Here is a 23,573-nt window from a genome sequence, read left to right on the forward strand (position 1 = left end):
CTACTTAATACCAGAGAGATCCCCTGGAAAAATTGCTACCACCATATTCAGCTCCCCAAGTACACTTATTAGGAAAATTATGACACTTAGTTTGATGGCTATAAAGGCCCTGCAGATTATTGTTCAACAAATTGAAGTAGTCTTCATATTAACTCAGACTCACCAATCACAACTTGTATTCATAGAAATCTTACTTTTCTGCAAAGCATTTGCATATACATTACCTCAAGCTGACTGGTAAATAACCGAAGAGTTTAGAAACTGCTTCCATAAATTCTAAGTTACGAAATACATCCTTTACAGACTTACAATAAATTTCCATCTGAGCATTGCATCTGATTTCTTTGGCTTCTTTTCCAAGTCTTTTCCTTCTATGTACGTTGTAATCCATCCTTTGAACTGCTTGATATAAGTACCTTATAGTTTAGTATGTTTTAGTTCAGAAACCATTTATTTGTCTTAAACCCTGGCTTACAAAGATGTATTCAGAGATCCATCTCTCATGGAACTACTGTCTAGTTTTCATAATATGACCACTATTAAGATATTTGCAGAAGGGGCGCCTGGGTGGCTCAACCAGTTAAGCGTCCGACTTTGGCTCAGGTCATGATCTCACGGTCCGTGGGTTCAAGCCCCGTGCTGTACTCCATGCTGACAGCTCAGAGCCTGGAGCCTGCTTCAGATTCCATGTCTCACTCTCTCTCTACCCTTCTCCCACCCACACTCTGTCTCTCTTGCTCTCAAAAATAAATAAACATTAAAAAAATTAAAAAAAAAAAAAGATAGTTGCAGAAAATGTTACAGCAGCTCAGAAGACGGGTAGTAGGCCCAACTTGGAGCTTCAGGAAGATGTCTTAAATCTTTTAAAATTTCTTAAGTTTTTAAAACTGTGTTTCTTTTTTTTTTTTTTTTTTTGATTCTAAAATAATACATTTCCACTATAGTAAATTTGAAAAGCATGGGCAGCTGACAATCACAATCCATTTTTAAGTTTACCAATCAGGAATTAGCACTTAACATTTCAGTATAATCCCTTCTTGTTTTTTCCCTGGGTCCATATGAATGTATGTATATGAAATTTAGGAGACACTGTGTGTGTGTGTGTGTGTGTGTGTGTGTGTGTGTGTGTGTGTGTATATATATACACACACATCCAGTCAGTCATCATTATGATTTTATATCTGCCCATATCAGTTTTCAAAGGGAGGACTCCAAAAACATGATCAAAAGCTGCATAACTTACATACTACGGATGTACTTTATTACATCCCCTGATTGCTATAACATTTTTCTAATTCATCGATATTGTAAATAACCCTCCTTGAACAGCCCTATACCTATTTCTTGGCCAAATTTGCTTGTTTTCCACACCCCAGTCCAGCATGTACTTGTGGGAACATCCCCTCCTGGGACACAATCCATCACGATCACTCCCAGTGTTTCTGGCACCACTCTGTTATTTTCAGGATTTGCAATTTCCTAAAGGATTTATAAGAAACAGTGATGCCAGTAAGTACCCTAATTGTCTCAAGAACAGCAAGTATCCTAATTGGAACACAGAAGAGACAGACCTGTCTCTCTACCTGCTCTCAGAGGGAAGGGGCAACTCTACTTGATAAGGCTGAGCATGGGATGCCTCCTAATGCTTTTCTTTCTCTCTCTCAAACCATGGCACTACATTAGCTGGCTGTCAGCTTGGACAACTGAGGGTTTTCATCTTGCTTTGTTTTCATAATATTTTTAGGAAATGGCTGCCAGTTATACCTTACTATCATTTTTAACTAAAATTCCAAGTAAGCCTTGGAAGAGGCATAGCCAGGTAAAGACGGGTGAGAAAGAACTTGCTGAGAATCCTAACAGCACAAGCAAGGAAACCAAGGAGTGGAAACTGTAGTGTATGCGGGCGACTACAGGAACTTCTTTAATGTATAAACGTACAGGAAGAAGAGGGGGAGACACAAGGCTGGAGACAGGAGAGATAGTCAGGTCATAGGTGTTATAAGCCCTGCAAAGGACCTTGGGCCCTAATGCATGAAGAATCAGGGCTGCATTCACAAGGATAACCTTGGTATGACCAGAGGCAAAGGGACCTGTTATAAGGCTAATATAATACCTGAGGAGAGAGATGATAAGACCTGAATGCAGGCTAGGAGAACAGCGAGAAGGAAAAATCAGCTGGACCAGGAGGCAGATTTAGTTATAACTCTTCGCTGGTTCATCTCTTTTCTTTTCTTTTCTTTTCTTTTCTTTTCTTTTCTTTTCTTTTCTTTTTTTCTTTTCTTTTCTTTCTTATTTCTTTTTTTGATGTTTATTTTTTTTTTTAACATTTTTTATTTATTTTTGGGACAGAGAGAGACAGAGCATGAATGGGGGAGGGGCAGAGAGAGAGGGAGACACAGAATCGGAAACAGGCTCCAGGCTCTGAGCCATCAGCCCAGAGCCTGACGCGGGGCTCGAACTCACGGAACGTGAGATCGTGACCTGGCTGAAGTCGGATGCTTAACCGACTGCGCCACCCAGGCGCCCCTGATGTTTATTTTTGAGAGAGAGAGCACAAACAGGGGAGGAGCAGGGAGAGGGAGGGAAAAGAGGATCTGAAGGTTCCGCGCAGACAGCCTCGAGCTGGATGCAGGGCTTGAACTCATGAACTGGCAGCAAGCTGGATGCGGGGCTCAAACTCATGAACTGCGAGATCATGACCTGAGCCAAAGTCAAATGCTCAACTGACTGAGCCACTCAGGCACCCCACTGGTTCATATTCTCTGCCTCCAGTCTTGGCGTGCCACCAGGACACCACGCCTCCTCAGAGCTCAGGTCAGTTTCAGCAGAGAAGGAAGCCTAGCGCCACATATCCTAAAAGCTTCACAATTATTGGTACTGGTGATAAGAGTGGTCACAATTCTGATGGCTGGTAGGTTACAAACAACGCTGAAAGTACAACCACGTTTCAGCTCCAGACAACAGGAACAACACTTGTGCTTCTTTGGTAAAAAAGAAAAAAAAAAAAAAAAAAGTAAAGGAACAGCTTCAAAGCAGGCGGCTGTGAAGCTCCTTTTTACCACTGTTGTGCACTGTTTCTGTCTTAAAGAGATCACGTGGGGACAGCTGCACACATAAAAATGGTTTCATTAAAAGCCTCCAGTCATTCATTTTGCTTATTAAAGCCACTCCACAATGATATTCACAATGGAACTCTCAGCTGTCCCCAGCAATGACACTAAAATACAATTAATTCTTCTTCCCGAGGAGTCCATAGGTATGCGCTTGAGGTATTATGTTAATTGCCACTGCTTCATACCGTGGCTTCAATTAGGAATCAAAATGGGAGCAAGACAAACATGGATCCCATTAAGTTCCAGAGGACTTAAAACTGAAGTTTCTGCCCCCGCCCCACTCCCCCCTCAGTCCACTTAACACTGATTGTAAAAGCAAAGGGCTCCATCTGGGGAACCACAGTGACATCCAGTGGCTATGAAGTAAAACACACCAGTTATAAAACGCCAACACAGAGAGAAGGGCAAACGTTTGTAGATGTACTGATGTTTTAAATTCAATGTCTATAAAACTGTGTGCAACTATAACCTCATCATAAGATGATCCAAAATCAGGAAAATCAGAGATTCATAACAAAATGAGGATGTTTAGCTGCCTTCAATGATTTACTCTGCCTATTAAAATTCTCAGCAACATACATTAATAATTATTGCCAGAGGATATGAACTATTGATAGTGTACTCAAAGTTCCAAAAGTCATGTTACCATTTATGCTGTATACAAATTCAAGGAGAAGTCATTTCCAACATGATCCTCTTGCTTGGCCAGAAGAAATAACTGGCGGTGCTATAAAGTGAACAGGATAGATCGGTTTGCTCCCAATAACTTCAATACCACTTGGTAAGAAACATTTACTGAAAAATGTTCTTGAGGGTTCAAAATTTTAACTTGTACTCACATCACACATGAAAGAGACACAGAGTGAAACAGAGACAAATCAACCACAGAATCCCTGGACCGGTTGTCTACTGGGATGAGGAGAGACAAACTCATTTCAATGGAAAATGCAAAGACTTTAAGAACGTAAAAGGACCTAGACTTGAGCAACATTTGACTCTGGGCAAGGTATCTCATCACTGAATCTTTGTATTCCTATATGAAATGGAGCTTTAAAAAAAAAAAACATATCTTGCAGGGTCACCATGAGGCTAAGTAATATGAACATCTATCAAGATTAATATTAAACCTCTCACTCTGTGCCTTGCACATATAAGATGCACATTAATAACAGCTATCACACACATGCATTTATATTAAAAAATACTAATAAGATGGACGTTTCCTTTGCCACAGAAAATGCTACTCTGAAAACAGACTTTAGATTCCATATACATACTATACTTTGAATATCAAGTGCTCCTCCTTCTGACTTTAGTAATCTGTGGTGTGCTTTACTGGATCAGAAGCAACAACAATAGCACATTTATTTTAACAACATAAAATGTCTCTGAAACTTTCCTAAGCTTATCTTGGTCATTAACGTGAACTGAAGTACAGAAAACCCTTAACTCTCATCTATCCTACAAGTTACAACATTCTTGCCCATAATGCATCAGGGTCTCACCAATACTACACCTCATACGTGGGTAGACAATACCGTGAAGATGGTACAGTGGGGCATGAGCAACCAGCAGAAATTACATATGCGCCAGGATCAATCCAGAAAGCCACAGTTAATTTGATGCAGAAGCAAAATAAAGTGGCTTAGCCTCTAGAAGGTTGAATTCTGGTCTTCTTACCAGTATACAGCTGACCCTTGAACCATGTGGACGACAGGGGTGCAGATCTCCCCTCGTAGTAAAAAATCTGTATGAAACTTGACTACCCCAAAACTTAATTACTAATAGCCTACTGCTGACTGGAAGACTTATTGGTAATATAAACAGTCCATGAATACTTTGAGGTTATATGTATTATATACTGTACCCTTACAATAAACTAGAGAAAAACGTTATCAAGAAAATTTATAAGGAAGAGAAAATAAATTTACAGTACTGGACCGTATTTATTAGAAAAAATCCACATATAAGTAGATCCGCGGACTTCAAATCCACATTATTCAAGGGTCAACTGTACTTTCAAAACTAAATCAGGATCATATTTGCTCTCTGACTCCAAGACCTCCAGTCACTTTTTCTGTCACTCAATGGAAAAGTCAAGCCCCTCCATGGCCTAAGAGACCCTACATGTGCTGGCTCTGTGGCTGCCCTACTGAAGTCCACTCCCTCACTCCCCACCTTATTCCAGAAGTGCTGGCCTCTGGCTGCTGCCTGAGCACAGTGCCACAAATATTCTCCTCCACATGATGTTATCAGGGACATCTTCCCTGATCCCTTTTTTTAAAGTGCGTCTCCTGGGGCACCTGGGTGCCTCATTCCGTTAATGACTCTTGATTTCAGCTCAGGTCATGATCTCACGGTTTGCGGGTTTGAGCCCTGCATCAGACTCTGTACTGACAGTGTGGAGCCTGCTTAGGACTCTCTGTCTCCCTCTCTTTTTGCCCCTCCCCTGCTACTGCACACTTTCTCTCTCTCTTTCAAAGTAATAAAAATAAGAAATAAAATGCATCGCCCACTCACCCCCAGCATGCTCTTTCCTTCTTCCTGCCTTCCTTTTCTCCCAGTACAGGCTTTTCAAAAGTTCCAGCTTTTCAAAAGTTCGCATTACAACACTTTGCTTTTACAAAAGACCTACGTTAGTACCTGTTTTTGCCAACCTGCAGAAATCCAGAGGATTTTCACTTTTACATAAAAAGGTGAAAAATGAAAATACCAATCAGCGTTTGCTTTGCAGCAAGCCCTTATAGAGGCAGCGTGCACCCTGGAGAGCAGCGACATGGCCCCGCCAAGCTCCTTCCAGGGAACTGCACTCAGCATCTCAGCATCAAGCCACCATAGCTTTGAACTTAGTCTGTGAGCATCTGGGCTTTATCTTGATTTATTCTGTGCATCTGTTGGCAAGATGCACCCTGAGACACCAGAAAATACTAAGAGAGATTATTTGTGGGGTCTGGGAATGCTCAAATATTGTTCCATATAAATTAATGGTAAACGCTTCTTTGCTTTATACAGTTTCAGCTTATGAAAGTTTTCAGTAAGAGCACTCTGCTTTTGGATATCAGGAGAAACCCATACTTATCATCATTTAAGGGGTTACAAATTTTAGTCATTTGCCTCTTATCTTTCTCTTCCCTCGAAAATGCAAACTCACAAGGGCAGTGGGTTTTTTCTTTTGTTTGTTCTTTTTTTTTTTTTTTTTTTTTCTATCATGTTCATACTGTACCCCCACGATCTAAGGCTGGGTATAAAATAGTCAATAAATATCTGCTAAATTGTTTGAGGAAGTCAACAGGAAAAGGCAGGGAGAGTTCCTAGTTTTCATGGAATCTGTAAAGTGAAATGAAAAAAAAAGAAAAAGAAAAAGAAGAGGTATTTTAAGTGCACACACACATACACCCCCCCCACACAAAAAGTCTACAAAAGTAAATGCACACTATAATTACAGATTATGTTAAAATAGAGAAATTAGACAATAAATAAGTGAAGAAAATAGATATTCGTTAGCTACCATCTAATGTTTCAGTGTATCCTTACAGAAATAAAGCAGCTAATAAATAAATACAGATATGGAAGATGGTAAATCTAATATGCATCAGTATTTGGAGAGCATTATGCCTGCAGCTTTTCTACTATTTAAAGATATAATCTGAGTGAAAACCAAAAGGAGGAAAAAGAACACAAGAAGGCTGTGGAACCCCATTTCTTTCTCATAATCTTTGGCCTGATGCATGGTTGACAAAGCCATGAGACAATATTCTCACATCTTTGATTTTATTTCAGCATTTCCAGAAAAAAGAGTAATGGAGAAACATATTTCTATTTGATGCCTAAAATCTTAAACTTAGTATGCAACTCAAATTAATTCTCAGCGTTCCACTTGAAGCTTCAACATTAAAAGACCTGTGCGTTTTATTCCTTAATATCACTTGCTGTGGTTTCAGTGATTTACAGAGTAGATTTTTATTATTGAGTTTCAAGCTATTTGTTAGGGATAAACTGTTGTGACTATAACCAAAAAAAAAAAAAAAAAAAAATGTTTTTTAAGTTGCTCCCAAAGAAAAAATTAATAGTATAGATTACTGTAATTTCATATGCTAATTAAGAGCATATGTAAACAAGATAAGTTTAGAATATGGCAGATATTGAGAGTCAACATCATACTTTAAGGAGATTAATGGTCATGAATAGAAGTTAAATTAGTCACAAATATCAACACAGAAAATATATGTTGAACTTTTTCTGCCCTGGGAAGGCAATGACAGCAAGTTGCCCTGGCCCATATAGCATACCTTCAGAATTCAGGTTTTCTGTGAATTTTACCTAATATGGCAAAAAAAAAAAAAAAAAAAAAAAAAAAAAAAAAAAAAGAATTTTGCAGATGTGATTAAGGGACCTTAAAACGAAGAGATTATCCTGGATTATCCAGGTAAACTCTAAATGGTACCATTTTTATAAGACAGAGGCAGAGGGTGATTTGACACAGACAGAGGAGGAAAATCCAGTGTGACCACGAAAGTAGGGACTGAAGTGACATGGCCATAGCCGAGGAATGCCGGCCGCCACCAGAAGCTGGAAGAGTGCGGGAACAGCTGGTCTTCTACAGCCTCCAAGAGAAGTGCATCCCTGCCGATGCCTTAAGTTCAACCCGACGATACTGATTTTAGACTTCTGGCCTCCAGAGCCACAAGAATAAAGTTTGGTTGTTGTAAGTCACTAGGTGTATAGCAATGTGTTAGAGCAGCCGCAGGAAACAAATATGGAATTCAAAGAATCGGATGGCATGAACATAACAAACCCCTTTCTTTTTCACTACTTATTAGGGGAACATGTTCTTTAACACTAATACCTGTAAAAATAAGAAAATGTGAAATAAAATTGTTGCCAAATTCTGTCTCACTCCAACAGAAGAATGAAAATTCTTTTAACTTGTTTTAAAAAATGGAGGAGAAAGCCCTCTACATTTTACAACACAGAGCTGCATTTCCAATTTACAAAATATTTTTGAAGATTACTCTTTATGTTTATAACTTTAAAATGTAAAAGAGTTACTTAGTTCTTCTAGAAAAATTTAGGGTTTACACATCCATAAAGAGAAGCACCAGTGTAGAAATTTCCCGTGTCTTCACTACAACCAGTTCAAAAAGTAGTTCAGATAACAGCTTATTTTATTAACTTCTCAAAAAATGTTCACTGTGCTACCAACGATTATTATGGCATTTATCTTTCTATCAACTTGGACTCTGTGTTTTGGCTCCCAAATTTCCCTAAATCATTATTTAAACAAAGAAGTGTGCTAAATGTGTAATATTTCTACCCTTACTTTCATTTTGTGCTACATTCTTTGTGTCCCAACCAACAACACCAAAAATAAAGAAAAAGACTATTCATAATTCTCTTCTATTTTTCTACGTCTGAAGAAACTCTTTGCCATATGATTGAAGCTATAAGGAACGGAAAAGCAAGGATATGGACTACGGTTCTGTATCCTTACCTAGACCTATGTGAGGCAGATGCTCAAAAAGGGTCCAGCTGTGGTCATCAATGTAATGATTCTTCAGGATCAACAGCTGGCAAACATCTCGGGCAGTTATGTCACTGGGTACCTCTACAGCCCTGCTGGTTTCATCTTCACTGTATACTTTAATTACCTGTGTAGGTAGAAATAAGAAAATGAGCTAAAATAGTCTATTAAAAAATATCACTCTAATAAGTCATCAAACTTATTGGCTGAGCTAATTACAAAGTCCTTATATGGATTCTTGTACATTTAATTTTCTAAAACACTGAAAAAATGTTGCCTATCCAAAACTTGTTCATAACATGTCAAATCACTATGTCTGACAACTTCTACTCTCTTCTCTTCAGTGTCTAAAGTAGAGGACGTTCAGTGACCATTTGCTGTCATTTCTCTACCACTCTGGTCTATTAAAGAGCTATATATCCCTTAACAATACTTAAAATTTTCCATTCCATATTTAAATCCTGTAATCCAAGTAACATGGGCTATTCATTCCCAGATATATACAGGTAGTAAAAGCAGTAAGTAAATCAGCCTTTATGGAAAGATGTCTCTATTTTCAGGTTCTTGAAACTTGGGCAAAGACTGGCTAGATGTGTACCAAATCATTTTTTTCCCCCTTGCAATTAGTTGTATCCATGGGATTGAGTTTTAGTCAATGGAATGTAAGCACATTCAGTGTTGCACTTTCAGGCCTCATCCATAAAGATCTCCCACATATTGTCCCCCATTGTTAGGCCACCCTCCCACTGAATGGAAATGACTGCAAGTCCCTAGAGGGAAGAAAAGCCATAGGACAAAAAGAGCCTTTATCCCACCATGACCACACGAAAGGTGCCCAACTAAGAACGCCCATATGGAACTTTGACATGAGCAAGAAATAAACTTTTATTGTGTTCACTTACCGTGAATTTGTATTTATCTATCACAGCAGCTAATCTTACTCTAAATTATACAGAATTAGAGAGAGTTTCATATACAACACTCCCCTTAACATTTACCAACTTGTGCTCTGTGCTGGAATCTCCATTATTAACTATGGTATGGTTGTATATTAATTAAATTAATTATAAGAAGATAAACACCTATGATAATAGTATAGTAAGATCAACATATACACACACAAGTGGGAAATGGTATGAAAATTCACTATAAGAAATACGCTTGTTACAAAAATAGACATTTCAACATTTTTAGTAATTCAAACAAATGCAAATAAAAATGATTTATCAATTTTGTCCTACCAATTTTTTTTAATGTTTATTTATTTATTTTGAGAGAGAGCACATGCACACAAGCAGGGGAGGGGCAGAGAGAGGAAAGAGAGAATCCCAAGCAGGATCTGCCCTGTCAACGCAGAGCCCGATGCAGGGTTTGGTCTCACGAACTGTGAGATTATGACCTGAGCCAAAATCAAGAGTTTCATGCATAACCGACTGAGCCACTCGGGTGCCCCTGTCCTACCTTTTTTTTTTTTTTTAAATTACACTTAATTACAGTGTGATGAAATACTTGCTCTCTTACAGTGATAGGAGTGATATAATTGGTAAAACTATTTTGTACACCTATTGGAAAGTATTCAAAAGCATTAAAAGGTCCATTCCGTTGACTCAGTAATTTCCCTTACGTAAACCATCTCAGTAAATCTGTCTTAAATGTGGAAAATGGCTTTAAGCATAGACATACCCAGCAAAGCGTTACATATAATTCTATTAATCTAAATATTCAACTATAAAAGAATGGTAAATGGCAGTACTTTCATAGAATGGAATATTATATAATGTCTCAGCATGTTATTCAAGGAAATGATATAGGAACTTTAAAAAATTCTTAGGTAAATGAAAATCATGACACCGAAGTATACTTTATGCATAGTACAGTGCAAATTTCCTTGGTAAACTGGCTACCAGGTACCTACCTGTCTTCTCTAACAATATTCTGGTTGCCTTTTAGAGCACACTCCCTCCCTCACCATCGGTCCTTGTGACCCCTGCAGCTCTCCCTCCAGCTCAGCCATGGAGACCTAGAGCTGCAGGGACAGGCTTACCAGAGCCGGCTGTTAAACACTCAGGAGCTGCAAGTCAGGCATCCAGCTTGAAATCAGCCGTGGTAGGAGCATGTATACAAAAACATGTCTTACCATACCGGTTCATACCACTGCCTCAGATCCGGATAGATAGTATCCAGACTGATCCACCAGCACCCAGAATCCCTCTGGCAACAGTTATTACTTCAGAGAAGGGCGTATGACCTCATCAGAGCCAGTCAGAGCCAATCTGGATATCTGTTCACATAACCGTAGAGTGGACCCTCTTTTCTATTGGGCAGACATAGGATGAAGCTGTTATTGTTCACAAAGAGAAAGAGTGTGGGAAAATGAGGCCCACGTGGAGTAAGCCACGCTAAGAGATGAAAATAATCTTGAGAATATCTCAGAGCCCCTGGAACAAGTGAATTTGATTTCTTTGTGTTTTTATATGTGCCGTGTCTACTGGTAACACCTACCTACTTTTCTCCCTTGCTCTAGCCATGGACCCCCTCCAGGTCAATCTCCATACTGCTGGCAGAAGAAACTTGCTTATTGCCAATCCAATCAGGTCGTTCTGCTACTAAGATTCTTCAGTGGCTCCTTGTTGTCCCAACTCAAGCAGCTCATCATATTTACTAAGACCCCTTACAAGGTGCACATCCTTTGCTAAGTGTTTTAATATAAGGCTGTCTGTCACAGACAGAGACTGTTGTTCATTTCAGAGAGCTTAAAGTCTAGTAGGGAAAGCAGTATTAAAAAAATAATAATTACCAACTAGAGCATAAAAGTATGGCATATTACTAATCATAAAATGGGGCTTAGGTTAGGGTGAGAGACCGACCTGAAAGGTATCTGTGAAAAAGTGATAATGTAAGCCAAGACTTGAAGAGTGGGCTAGAGCCAGGCCAAGAGAAGGTGAGAGCATTTCAGCTAAGGGAACAGAAGTCCCTTGGGTAAGAAGGAATTTGGCAAGTTCTAAAGACTGAGAGGAGTCAGGGATGGCAGGAGCAGCAAAGAAGAAGGAAACTGAGGTGGTGGGTAGGATGGTGGTAATAGGGATGTATGGTTCTAAGTTCAGAATTGACTTAAGAACCATTGAGCTTTTAAGTTATAAACAAACCCATGGACACGGATACGCCTGGCGAGGGAGAAAAGGAAAAACAAAAGAAAAAGAGAATCTAGGACTGAACCCTGAGAAGTACCAATACTAATGGTGACTTAGAGGCAAGAAAGTCTGAAAGATAACATGAGGTAGAAAGGGACCCAGGAAAGTGGGAACACATGGAATAAAGCCCAAACTCTAGGATGCACACAACATGTACATTCTCCAGGAAACCAGCCTATATTACAGGTCATTCTACGATCCTAGCCAAATAGGTCAGGTACTTGTAAGCTGTTCTTTTTTAGTTGCATGTGAGGTACCCTCTAACTGGGATCAACACTCCAACCACCAACAACGTACCTTATTTGGCAAATTCCTACTTACTGTTTGGCCCCAGTTTCCGTGGCACTTCCTCCAGAAGGTCTTCCCTGACTGCCCAAGCCTTTGTAATTTATATTACTCTTTTACATACTCTTATTTTATAATTTTCTATTTGCAGGCCCTTCTCCTCAATTGTACTAATAAATTTCTTCAAGGAAAATCTCTGTTTATTTACCATTTGACATCATATTTCAGGTACCTGGCCCAAGGCAGCGTATGTATGGCTTAATAAAGATCTTCGGAACAAATGAACTTTGTACCCCTGTAGAGCCAAAGCGTTTTGACATAGTAAGTACTCAATACCTATTTATAAACTTTAATTTAAAAATATTTTGTCACAAAGTGTATGATTATTAAATCGTAATGCTCAGTAAATTCAAATTCTTCTCAATGATCCACAGATATACATGTTTTCTTACAAACAGTCCTAGGTAAGAATTGACTCAATATCGCTGTTTGTGGGCAGTTCTGAGTTTCGCAGTCATTGAGGTTGCTACATAAGGTCATATGAGAAAGGTCGTGAAAATACATCGCCAAGATCAGATGCAACTGTTTGACCTTTCACATCAATTCACTCGCTTTCTGGTTAACACATGTGGTTCACAAAGATCCCAAGATCTGCCTGTAATCTCCGTGTTTCCCCTGACTGCAAGCAGGGAGGCTAGTGTTCTTAAGGGCGTGTCCTGAGGACCTGTATCTGTGACAGACAACCAGTGGGATTCTAAGGGATGCTGTCCACTGCACCTCCACGTGCTCTGGCTGACGCTGACTGGGTCAGGCTCTGCTGCATGCTCCTGACAAAGACGACCACTCTTGAGAGGAAAAGAGGATCCAACCCTGTGACTGCTCCTTCATGTGCCACGATGATGAGCCACTGTCTCAGTTCCCTCAGAGGCCAGCTGGCAAATCTCACGTCAGGAGATGCGGGGCAAATGGGAATGACATGGAGGTCGCTGGGAAGGCTTCCCGACTACCCATGTTTTCTTACAGAAAACTCCCATCACCTGGGCTAACAGAAGTATGCCTCTTACTTTTCATGCTCTATTTTTTCTTATCTACTATATTTTTATATTAAAGGAAATAAATTATAAAAAAAAAAAACAACAACTAGAGACATTCTGAAGCCTAAGCCAAATTCAAGTAGTGGGCAAGAACTGAACAAGAGGCAAAGGAAAAGGCATCTAACCAATTAGGAAATGCCATTATTTTCCTCAGACTATATTACTGCAAATTTGAAAGAAACAGGTTGCCAAGAATGAAGACACATAAATTGAGAAGGGCTAGGCCAACTCAAATTTTTAGAATAGGTGCATGTACTCATTTTAAAATAAATAACACCCACTGGAAGAAAAGCTTGGTACTTTTGTTCGAGTTCCATTTTAAATTTGTATTTTTTACCTCTTATTTAATTGACATTTATCCAAAGTACATATTTACCTAAGAATGATAAAATTATATTTTAATTGATATTCCACAGGAATAAATTCCTGTCATCTCTCAAATCTACTCAATAATTGTGAAAAATTCTTTATACCACAAAGGGGTGTCTTGGTTAAAAGTCTCACTTTATGAGTATTTATTTCTCCTTAAAATATACGAAAAAGGAAATGCTAATCTAATAAGCCTTAACTCTCTACTAGAGTTGAATATGCCTCTTGCCAAAAGTATTACTACACAAAACTGCCCCATGTAAGAAAAAAAGTCAAATCATCTGAAAACCTACATGACTAGTATGGATTAAAATTAAGTTAAAAACTTTTGTGATTAGGTAAAAACAAGTAGCAGGGCTGTTCTTAAGAATTATTAGAGCAACATAATGGCATCCTGTTTCCTCTACACACTGAGTGGTAACAAAGAAATTTTAAAATCATATAATTACGCTACTTAATAAAGGGATATTATAATTTCAAGTTCCGTGATCTAAATTCCCAGCTTGCTTTATAAAGTGAAAAACGGGGAGAAAAATATTATTCATACTAATTGATCATTTGAAATTATATAGCAGCAGGAAGAAATCCTGCCTGACACTAAAAAAGTATAAGAACTTTCTTTGTTGCATCAATGACCAGATAGATACTTGACTAGCAAGAGAGACATGCACTGATAAGGCCTGTCTATAACATCCCAGCAGCATAAACAGAGCGAGTGCCCAAGGACAGCCAACACGGTACACACAGGCTGTGTTTAGGAAGCCTTGCCCGGTCACTGTAATCTTGACAGTCAGAGCAACCTTGGCCTTTGGAGTGGTTTACAGTTTGAAAAACTTCTCTGGGAGCATATGGCAACTAGTGAAATAGTACCACATAGGAAAAGTAGCCCGCAGGGGATATGCTGAAATGTGGCTGAAGCAGATCTCTGTTTTGGCTGACATCCTCCTTATCAAGACAGTTCATACACTTTATACTTCAACTCCCCTGACTGCCCTCCATAAAAGTAAGTGGAGGCAAAAGATTAAAAAATTAACATAACCCATTTTCAAAGCGGTAGACACAATATTCAAATATACAGAGATGGCAAGAAATGGTTAACTTTTTAGAAGAAAGCTTGAGGCCCCTAAAGCCTCAAGACTAAAAGATATAAAATATTTAAAAATCAAACAACGGCCATTTCTGAAAAAATAAAGGGATCAAATTTGAAAGTCAATCCGATATGTATCACCTTGCCTCCAAAGCACACATGGTAATCATCTGCTACAATCACTGGAAATTCTGATTCTCAGAGCAGATTATTCATAAAGCCTTAGGAAAGCACTAGGCAAGGCCCCAACGGGCAGCCGTTCTGCTCCTCCCTGCAGACCCCAGGAATGTGACGGTATGGTATAGATAGTCCTTTCTCAGCCCGGATTCATCCTGGAATATTTGAGACAAACTCAGGACTGCCATCTGGTCATGCGGCAATGTCACAGAGCAGAAGGGAGCACCGGTAAGGAATTAATACAGGGTAGCTTTCCCCCATGTATCCTTGTTTTTTTTTCAGAGGAGGGGGATGGAAGGTGGGATAATCACTCAGCAGGTAAAAAATAAGCATGGATTATGCATAAATACATGACCAAGAATCCACAGAATGAAGTGAGAAAAAATTTTTAAATAAAGAAAGAAAATAAGAAGAAAGAGCAAAAGAGGAAGAAAAAAAAAAGATCATTGGGGCATGGTTATCTCTTGTGCCAAAGTTTTTATTTTGGGAAAATTTAAATTTAACTTTTAAATTAACTACATTTAAATACTACATTTAATATTTAATTAGACACTGACTCTTATTAATTACTATTTAATTTACAATAACTTAAACATCACATTTAAATACTAAGACCTTACCATGAAGAAAGTATATAACTTCTAAAAACAAACATTAATTTATCCATTGTATCCATTAATTATCTATTTTGTTTACATATGGTTAATAGAAAGTAAGAAACAAGGCCCTTAGAGGTGTGACCTCAACTAGGTCCCAAGGAAAGTTTATTTTCTATAGCTCTTTAAAAGTTTATCATCCAAGTGCAATAGGATTATAAAGCTATCTTTTAATGTTTCCATTTTTTACTTTATTATTTTTAACAGATAGGCAATGTACCTAAATCATAAGAAATATTTTTATATCAAGGTCAGAGTGGCCCTGGATTTTTACATTCTTCTACATAAGGAATGCAGTGTCCTAAGATAAGAGAAGACAGTCTCAGATATTTTGAATTAAGTAACTCACTGTGTTCCCTTGAAGGAAATGGAAAATAATATATTCATTATTACTTATTCCAAATCTCTAGCAAAATGGCATACTTTAAAAAACAAAAACTGTTCAAAAGGCCCTAACAGCTCAAGGAAAGCTACTGCTTCTTTATGGCCACTCTGTTTTATTTTTCTAATTGTCAAATGTTTATTAAGAGCAAAAGAGTACATGGTTTAGAGAAGTCAGGTACTAGGATGTCTTCCATTCTCTCCATTAAAAAAGATATTCAATAACACATTTTACTTGAGCATGAGCAGCACAGGTTCAATTAGTTATAAGATATTAACTCAAAATACGTATTGTCACCAATATCAGAATTACAGAAACTGACTGGCACGAACTTGTCTATTCCATACCCTTGTGGCTCCTTTCAGGTCTATGCCCTATAATCCTTTCCTTCTTCTCTAACTCCAAACATATTATTTTGTTTTTCTCAGTTTCTTGAAAGAGCCGTGCTCCTTCCCGACACGGGGCCTTTGCATATGCTACTAGAGCTGCTTTGTACACTATCTCCCCACCTTCTACTTTCCATCCCTCACATGAGCCATTATTTCTGTGGGGAAGTTTCAATGACCCTCTCAGTTTAGGTCCAGGCCCTTCGTGCCACGTATGCATGTGCACAACCACGTGATTACTATCCATCAACCTCCACTGCTCAGAATGCTGCATGACAGCAGGGATGATGTCACTGTTTTCTTCCCCTTGTGTCTCTAGCAATTAGTACAGTACCTGGCACACAGCTGATAATCAAAACTATTCTTATAGTGAAAAATGAAGCCATCATGCATAGCCCTGCAGGAGACAACATTAGGCATTCCAAAACAGTAGCTTTGAAACCTCATAGGGTTTGAAAACCTCCAGGGGAGAAAAAATACCCGGAGACCAAAGAGAAAACACAAGCAAAGCTTTCATGAAATCTGTGAACTGAATAAAGGTGGAGAAGGTGACTTCTCTGGCCCATTTCAATTCTGGTATTCTATGAGAATTCAAAAAAAAAAATAAATAAAGGTCAGAGGACCTCTGGGCAGGACAAATATTAAATATTAGGAGTAAAGACACCAAGGACTGAAGAAGCAAAAAACACGCATGCAACAAGAGACAGACCGCTTTGCCAAGAGCAGAGGCACGAAGTTATGAGGAGCGGGTGAGGAAGCTCAAGTGTCAGAAGGCATGTTCAAGAAGGCTCTTCACCCAGCACTGCGGACCACAGGTTTCCATCGGTGCAAACCAGCAGGGAGCCCACCACGGAAGGGAGCAGTTTTCAGATCCACAAATGACAGAATGCCTTTTCCCAATGGTTGGAAATACAGAATTAAATTTTAAATGAAAGTTCACAAGAACATGTGTACAAATTGGTAAGACAATAATGGCAAACAACCACACGGTCACCTAATCATTTAGGAACCAGTTCAGCGACGAGTAACAGAACATCTACCCTACGAGGGTTTATTAACCAAACTGAGGCAGATGGTTCCGAGTTCCGTGAGGCAGATCCATCAAGTCACCAGTGACTGAGCCAGGCTCCTTCCCTGAGTCCACAGTCCTCTAGGTCACAAGCTGGATCACCCCCACACCATCTCTGTAAAAACTCTGAACTTGTCTACATTTGTATGCGATTTCATCTCAGTGGGGAAATCACAGGGCCTGATTGGATAAACACATAAACGAATTCAGAGTTAAAGGACCTGTGTTGCTGGGGTGCCTGTGTGGCTCAGTTGGTTAAGTGTGCCAACTCTTGATTTTGGCTCAGGTCATGATCTCACGGTTCCTGAGATCAAGATTTGAGTCAGGCTGTGCACTGAGAGCATGGAGCCTGCTTGGGATTCTCTCTCTCCTCCTCCGTCTGCCCCTCACCTGCTTGTGCACACACACTCTCTCATTCTCAAAATAAATAAACTTTTTTTAAAAAATGGCCTGTGTTACTGGAGATACATGTAGAACTTCCAGAAGTTATGGATATAAATTCAAAATATACGGATAGAGATGTATGATGTATGAATTTGTTTCCCATCCAGCATCAAGCCAAAGGGGCCCGGCGTGGAAATGCCCCAAAGTTGACATTGCAGGGGACTGAGCACTGCCACACCTGACAGATTAGAACAGTAACACTGTCACATCATGGCCTGGCCAGTCTCCCATCCAGGAGAAGAGACCCAGTGTGCAGGCCAAGGGGCACGCAGAAAGTCTCCCTGATACCCCTCTACCCTCTCTGAGACTCCAACTCTATTCTTGACCCTTTCTGCCCTTCTTCTCAGGCCAAGAGCCCTACAGGCTGCTCCTTCTCCTCTCCCTCATGGGTAGCCAGAAAGACTCAAGTGGGGGTTCAGTTTTGCGATTAAAAAACTGGAAGCCCTTTCAGTGTGCTCTGTTATGTGGCAGGGGGAAGAGGCAAAAGAAACAGCTCCAATTTCATTATAAAAGAAGGCAAACACTAAAAATAAAGTCTAAAGATGTCCTAAACCACACACACACACATCTACATATGCATATATGCGTGTTATTTTAGGACCTAAATCCAATATGAATAAAGAGGGTCAAATCCCAAATCCCACACTAATGTTTCCAGTGACTTCATCAAAAGAGTGTTCTCTGAAGCCTCAGTGTTTTTAAAACTCATGTAATTCCTGTGAAGATGCCAGTGCTGACTAATTCGTCTTTGAAGTAAAAGAAAAACCTTCACAAGTGCTAATGCTTATTCATATTTAAAGCAGAAAACCACCGGTCATGCTTATGTTGGACACAATGTTATTCCAGTATCTCGTTTCAGGGTTTAAGCAATCATTTATTCCCAGAATACCCATAAGACATGTCTAGGCAAAAAAGTGAAAAAACAGTTTCACACAGTGAGAAGGACAAGTTGGGGAGGGGTGGAAAAAGTGTTAAGAAAAGGGAGGGGGAAACATGAAGAGTAGAAAGAGAATGTTTATTAGTGCCCAGAACACTGGACTTTTTATTGCAATTCTTGGGTTGTCTGGCATCAGTTGAAGCACTTTCAGGAACTGCCTTATTTTACTAATTTTTTTTTTAAATTTTCTTTTTTTTGAACGTTTATATTTGGGACAGAGAGAGACAGAGCATGAACGGGGGAGGGGCAGAGAGAGAGGGAGACACAGAATCGGAAACAGGCTCCAGGCTCTGAGCCATCAGCCCAGAGCCTGACGCGGGGCTCGAACTCACGGACCGCGAGATCATGACCTGGCTGAAGTCAGACGCTTAACTGACTGCGCCACCCAGGCGCCCCAGAAATATTTTACTAATTTTTAAAAGCACATCTCCTCACATTTAACTTGTCTGAAACTTGGATGTAACTTACCATCAGTGGTCTGTCATAGTTTCATTGGAAACATAGAACATAATGATGCTTCTTGTAACTTAAGGTGTCACAGGATCAATGAAATGTGCTATGCTGTCTTTCTGGGACATTTGGGAGATATTATTGTATAAACTTATAATAGCACACAAAATATCACTTTCTAGACTTAACACTCCCATGCTGTGTCAGCACTAGGAGCAAGTGATTTATAACCATTTTTGTAATTTTACCTTTCTTTCACTTTGCTAAATATTTATTTTATATCAGTAAAAACATGTATAAAGCACATTTGTGTACAAGAAATACAGTCAGTGCTGCTTGAATCATAAAATATGAAAGGTCAAGAGGACTCTTGGACAACATCCACTGACATCCTCTCATTTTACAAACAAAGAAGCCGAGACTGAAGAAGGTCTGACTTGCTTGGGATGCTAGCTGTTCCCCAGCACAGCCAGCCAGAGTCCCTTCTCTGGGCTCCGACCTGCCTCGGTTCTTGCCACTCTGCTCCTCCAACTTCCATGTGGCTGTAAGCCGCTGCTTCTACACGCCATCTCAGAAAAAGTGTTAGATAACTAAAAACCACAATATAAAAATGCACGTATGTGCCAAAGCACCTTGCTTTTGGAATATCAAGACAGGTTGTTCCTTGTTTCACTTTTCTCCATATTAACTTGCCGGAAATCTGCATGTCCTGAAACAGCCAGCAGAGGGAGTCTTTACTTCTCAGCGTGTACAAATAGAGAAAATAACGATGTTTTGAAAATTACAACTTTAACATTCTTAACCCTGTGCAGGTACTATCATAATTACAAGCTTTTAAAATGTTTAAAGCTATTTTTAAATATTCTTAACAATTGGAATTTTTCAGATCAATCGTGTACATCCTAACTTCAATAAGGATTTTTTGGAATATATGTACATGTACACACACACACACACACACACACACACACACACACACTGTATATCAAGTCACCTCAGCAAGAATCCTTCCTGGAACTCAAGCTGGAGTTAGTCTGGTACTTAGAATGGTAATTTCAAAACATTTCTTTGAATCTTGATAGAACTACCCAAACTAATTTATCTTCTGAAACTATAAAATCCCTGAAATTTTCGCTAATATAACTGAATGTATATGTCTAACCGTACATGGCCGACTAGGAAGCGTTTATAATCACTTTCTAACAATGGTGTTTTTGCCAAAGACGATTTTTGAATTCCTCTTCTTTAGGAACAGTCTGAAGAGCAACTGTTTTTGATATCTTACAGGGGTAGAAAATCTTGACCCTACCCTCTCAGAGGGTTTAATATCTGAAATTACCAAAAGCCTTGCTTCTTTCTTCCGCCAAAAAGAGATTCTTATTTTCTAGACTTGGCTTCCGTTGCTGGAGAATAGTCAGGAGAGCCAGCCCTGAGACTGCCCCCAGGCAAGGGTCTGAGACTATTAATGAGCCTATTTTTAATCTGCCTTCCTTGCCAAATGTGGACCAGGCACTGTGGTTCACAGAACAATGTGGGTCATGGCCCTCATTCATATGGAGGTTCAGTCCAGGTGTTCATGGTGATGGTGGACTTTGCAGTCCGCTCTGTGATCAGATCCTCAACCACCAGGTTACGAGTTACATTCCTCATACTAAAAATTGGCAAACTGCTGGCAAACTGATAGGGCTCAATTAATATAAGTGATTTATTACTGTAAATTTTTGAAAGCAAATAAGGCATTCAGTAAGTCACAGAGGCTTCTCCAGTACTATTGAGTGCTAAGGAACTCTGACATAGGGTTTAGTCGCTACACCTTTGAGGCAAGATTGAGTACACAACCAGATAAAATGACAAGAGGAAGAAGAGAGACAGGCAGAAAGGTGAGACTGGTCCAACCAAAGGACTGCAAGAGAGGGCAGAGAGCTCTTAGCGGCAGATGGAAAAGGCCCCGCCGCAAGTGAGCCCACGCGGCTGGGAGAGGTGGCCTCCTGCATGCACGGAGCTGGCCCGGAACTCAGTCCTGCCTGGTCACGGACCAGACGTGTGCTGTGGGCAGCACTTAACTCCTCCAAGCCTCACACTCCTCATCCCAAACTGGAATTGTCCACCAATCCTGTAGGGTTCTTATGAGGACTAAAGAGAATGTGTAATCAGTGCTGGACACGTTAGAGCTGTTTTCATTTTATGGGTGTGTGTCGAGGGCAGTGAGTACACAGAGTTGCCCACAGCAGCAAGCTGGAGCTGGATAAAGGTAATGACGATGCAGGGTGGACTCTGAGTGGCTTTTCACAAGGTATGAAACCAGGGGAAAAGGAAGTGAATGCAACAGGGTTGCGAATGTAGAGAAGGAAATGCCAATAACAGGTGAGTATTCAAACAGTCCAATTCTATTTTTTCAAACATTGTGTTTATTCAACTAACAGTAATTATATACCAATGTTGTACCTGCCCCATGTTGGGCACTTGAGTCCAGTGATGATCAAAAGTGACACTGCCTCTGCCATCATGTAGCTAACATTCCAGCAACATCACTTTTATCTACTGAGACAAATGTCTCTATATTAGGCACAATTTTACCGCTTTCAAATACATAACCCAGAAGTTCCTGCCTAATATTCCCCAGGACAGTGAAAAGAGAAATAATCGAACCTATCTAATTATATTTAAATCTATGGTCCCAGCTTAAAAGTAAAAATTGTCAGCATATAATAGTTGGATTATTATTTTTTTATTTTAATTTTTTTTTCAACGTTTATTTATTTTTGGGACAGAGAGAGACAGAGCATGAACGGGGAAGGGGCAGAGAGAGAGGGAGACACAGGATCGGAAACAGGCTCCAGGCTCCGAGCCATCAGCCCAGAGCCCGACGCAGGGCTCGAACTCACGGACCGCGAGATCATGACCTGGCTGAAGTCGGACGCTTAACCGACTGCGCCACCCAGGTGCCCCTGGATTATTATTTTTTAATTCAGTTACAGCCCACCTAAAGTTACAGTAAAAGAGCTGAGGGAACCAGCATGTGAAACACACATTGCCTTCCTCTCCCTGGCTGTAATATATCAAGGACAACTACTTTTTGTTTGATTCATTTACTACAAGGATAACTACCTTAATAGGACAGGGCACAAAACAATTTATGCTCATTGTAATAGCGAGATTTTAAACTGTTTATGAAACTAGTAAAACATGCTATTTCACAGATGGGGGTGGGGAAGAAACTCACATTTTTTCGAGCTTCTACTACATGTCAAGTATTTCTAAATATTTATCCAACTGCTCTGTGAGGAAACATCCTCATCCCCAGGACAGAGAAAATGATCCTCAGAAAAGTTTCAAGGAAGGCACCCAAAGTCGCACCACTGGTCAGTGACAGAGCTGAGCTCGAACTCAGAGCTGCCTGGCTCTAAAACACACCAACATTCTCTACTGTAGCTCACTTCCTAAAAACTCACTTCTCAGGAAAGAAAACATTTTGTGAAAACACAAAATCCATTTGTCTCTGTGGTACCCTTCCTAGGTGGATATGCAACAAAGGTACCCTGTATACAACAAAAAGGGCAGAAGAAAGGGTGAGGTTTAGCAAGAATGAGAACTCCGTGTAGACAGAAATAATACTGTACTGGTTACCACTTCACAACCTTACCTTCCAACCAAGGAAGCCAGCCGTCTGTGGGTCTCCATTACCCTCCCCTGCTCAGGAAATCTACTCTCTCCCCCAGTTACTATACCTTCTACTACCCCCATACAAGTAACAGAATACATTTGTTCAAAAAGCATAACCATAGAGACAGGCGCCTGGCTGGCTCAGTCAGTGGAGCATGAGACTCTTGATCTTGGGGTTGTAAGTTTGAGCCCCATGTAGGGTATAGGGATTATTAAAAATAAAATCTTTAAAACAAACAAACAAAAAAGCAAAGCCATATTTTGTACCTGAAAACACAATAAGAAAAATCCAAGGGAGAAATATTTATTGAATGTCTAATATGTTGGAGGCACTTGTGGTGGGGATGGCTAGCTGCCCACCAAGAATCACTGTTCCCCTCTCCCTTCCTGAAGAGTCCTGATTCTAACGAGAAGAACAGTGTGTGGAGCTCAAGGCCTCCACTTCTTGGCTCCCCTTGTATCCAGGACTGACCACATGACAGAATCTTGGCCAGTAAGATGAAGCAGAAGCTCCTGGTTACCTCAGGGTGGCAGTTAACATCTGACAGAGGAGGCCAGCAAGCCCTTGGTGCTTCCCATTCTGTATGCCAGGAATGTGAGCAGGATGACTGGAGATTTGCATTCCTCTTTCCATAAAAGGAAAAGAGACCCACACTAAGGAAGATACAACAGAAAGCAAGAAGTTTGGTTGCCTGAGGACATTGTGGGGCTGCTACATTAGTTTTAGACTGAGTCTTCTGGTAAAGTGA

General features: G+C 39.9%; 1 protein-coding gene across 4 annotated transcripts in view; it reads right to left on the bottom strand.

The window, feature by feature from the left end:
- Positions 1 to 23,573, bottom strand: part of GRB14 (growth factor receptor bound protein 14) — a 117,749-nt gene that overhangs the window by 35,417 nt on the left and 58,759 nt on the right. For all 4 annotated transcript variants that reach the window (XM_086718783.1, XM_025934823.2, XM_086718784.1 and 1 more), the window contains one exon: positions 8,605 to 8,761. In XM_086718783.1, the coding sequence (XP_086574909.1) occupies positions 8,605 to 8,761 (157 nt within the window). The remainder of the gene's footprint in view (positions 1 to 8,604; positions 8,762 to 23,573) is intronic.

This window comes from Puma concolor, chromosome C1 (genome assembly GCF_028749965.1).
Source record: "Puma concolor isolate L17-30 chromosome C1, mPumCon1.1.hap2, whole genome shotgun sequence".
NCBI lineage: Eukaryota > Metazoa > Chordata > Mammalia > Carnivora > Felidae > Puma > Puma concolor.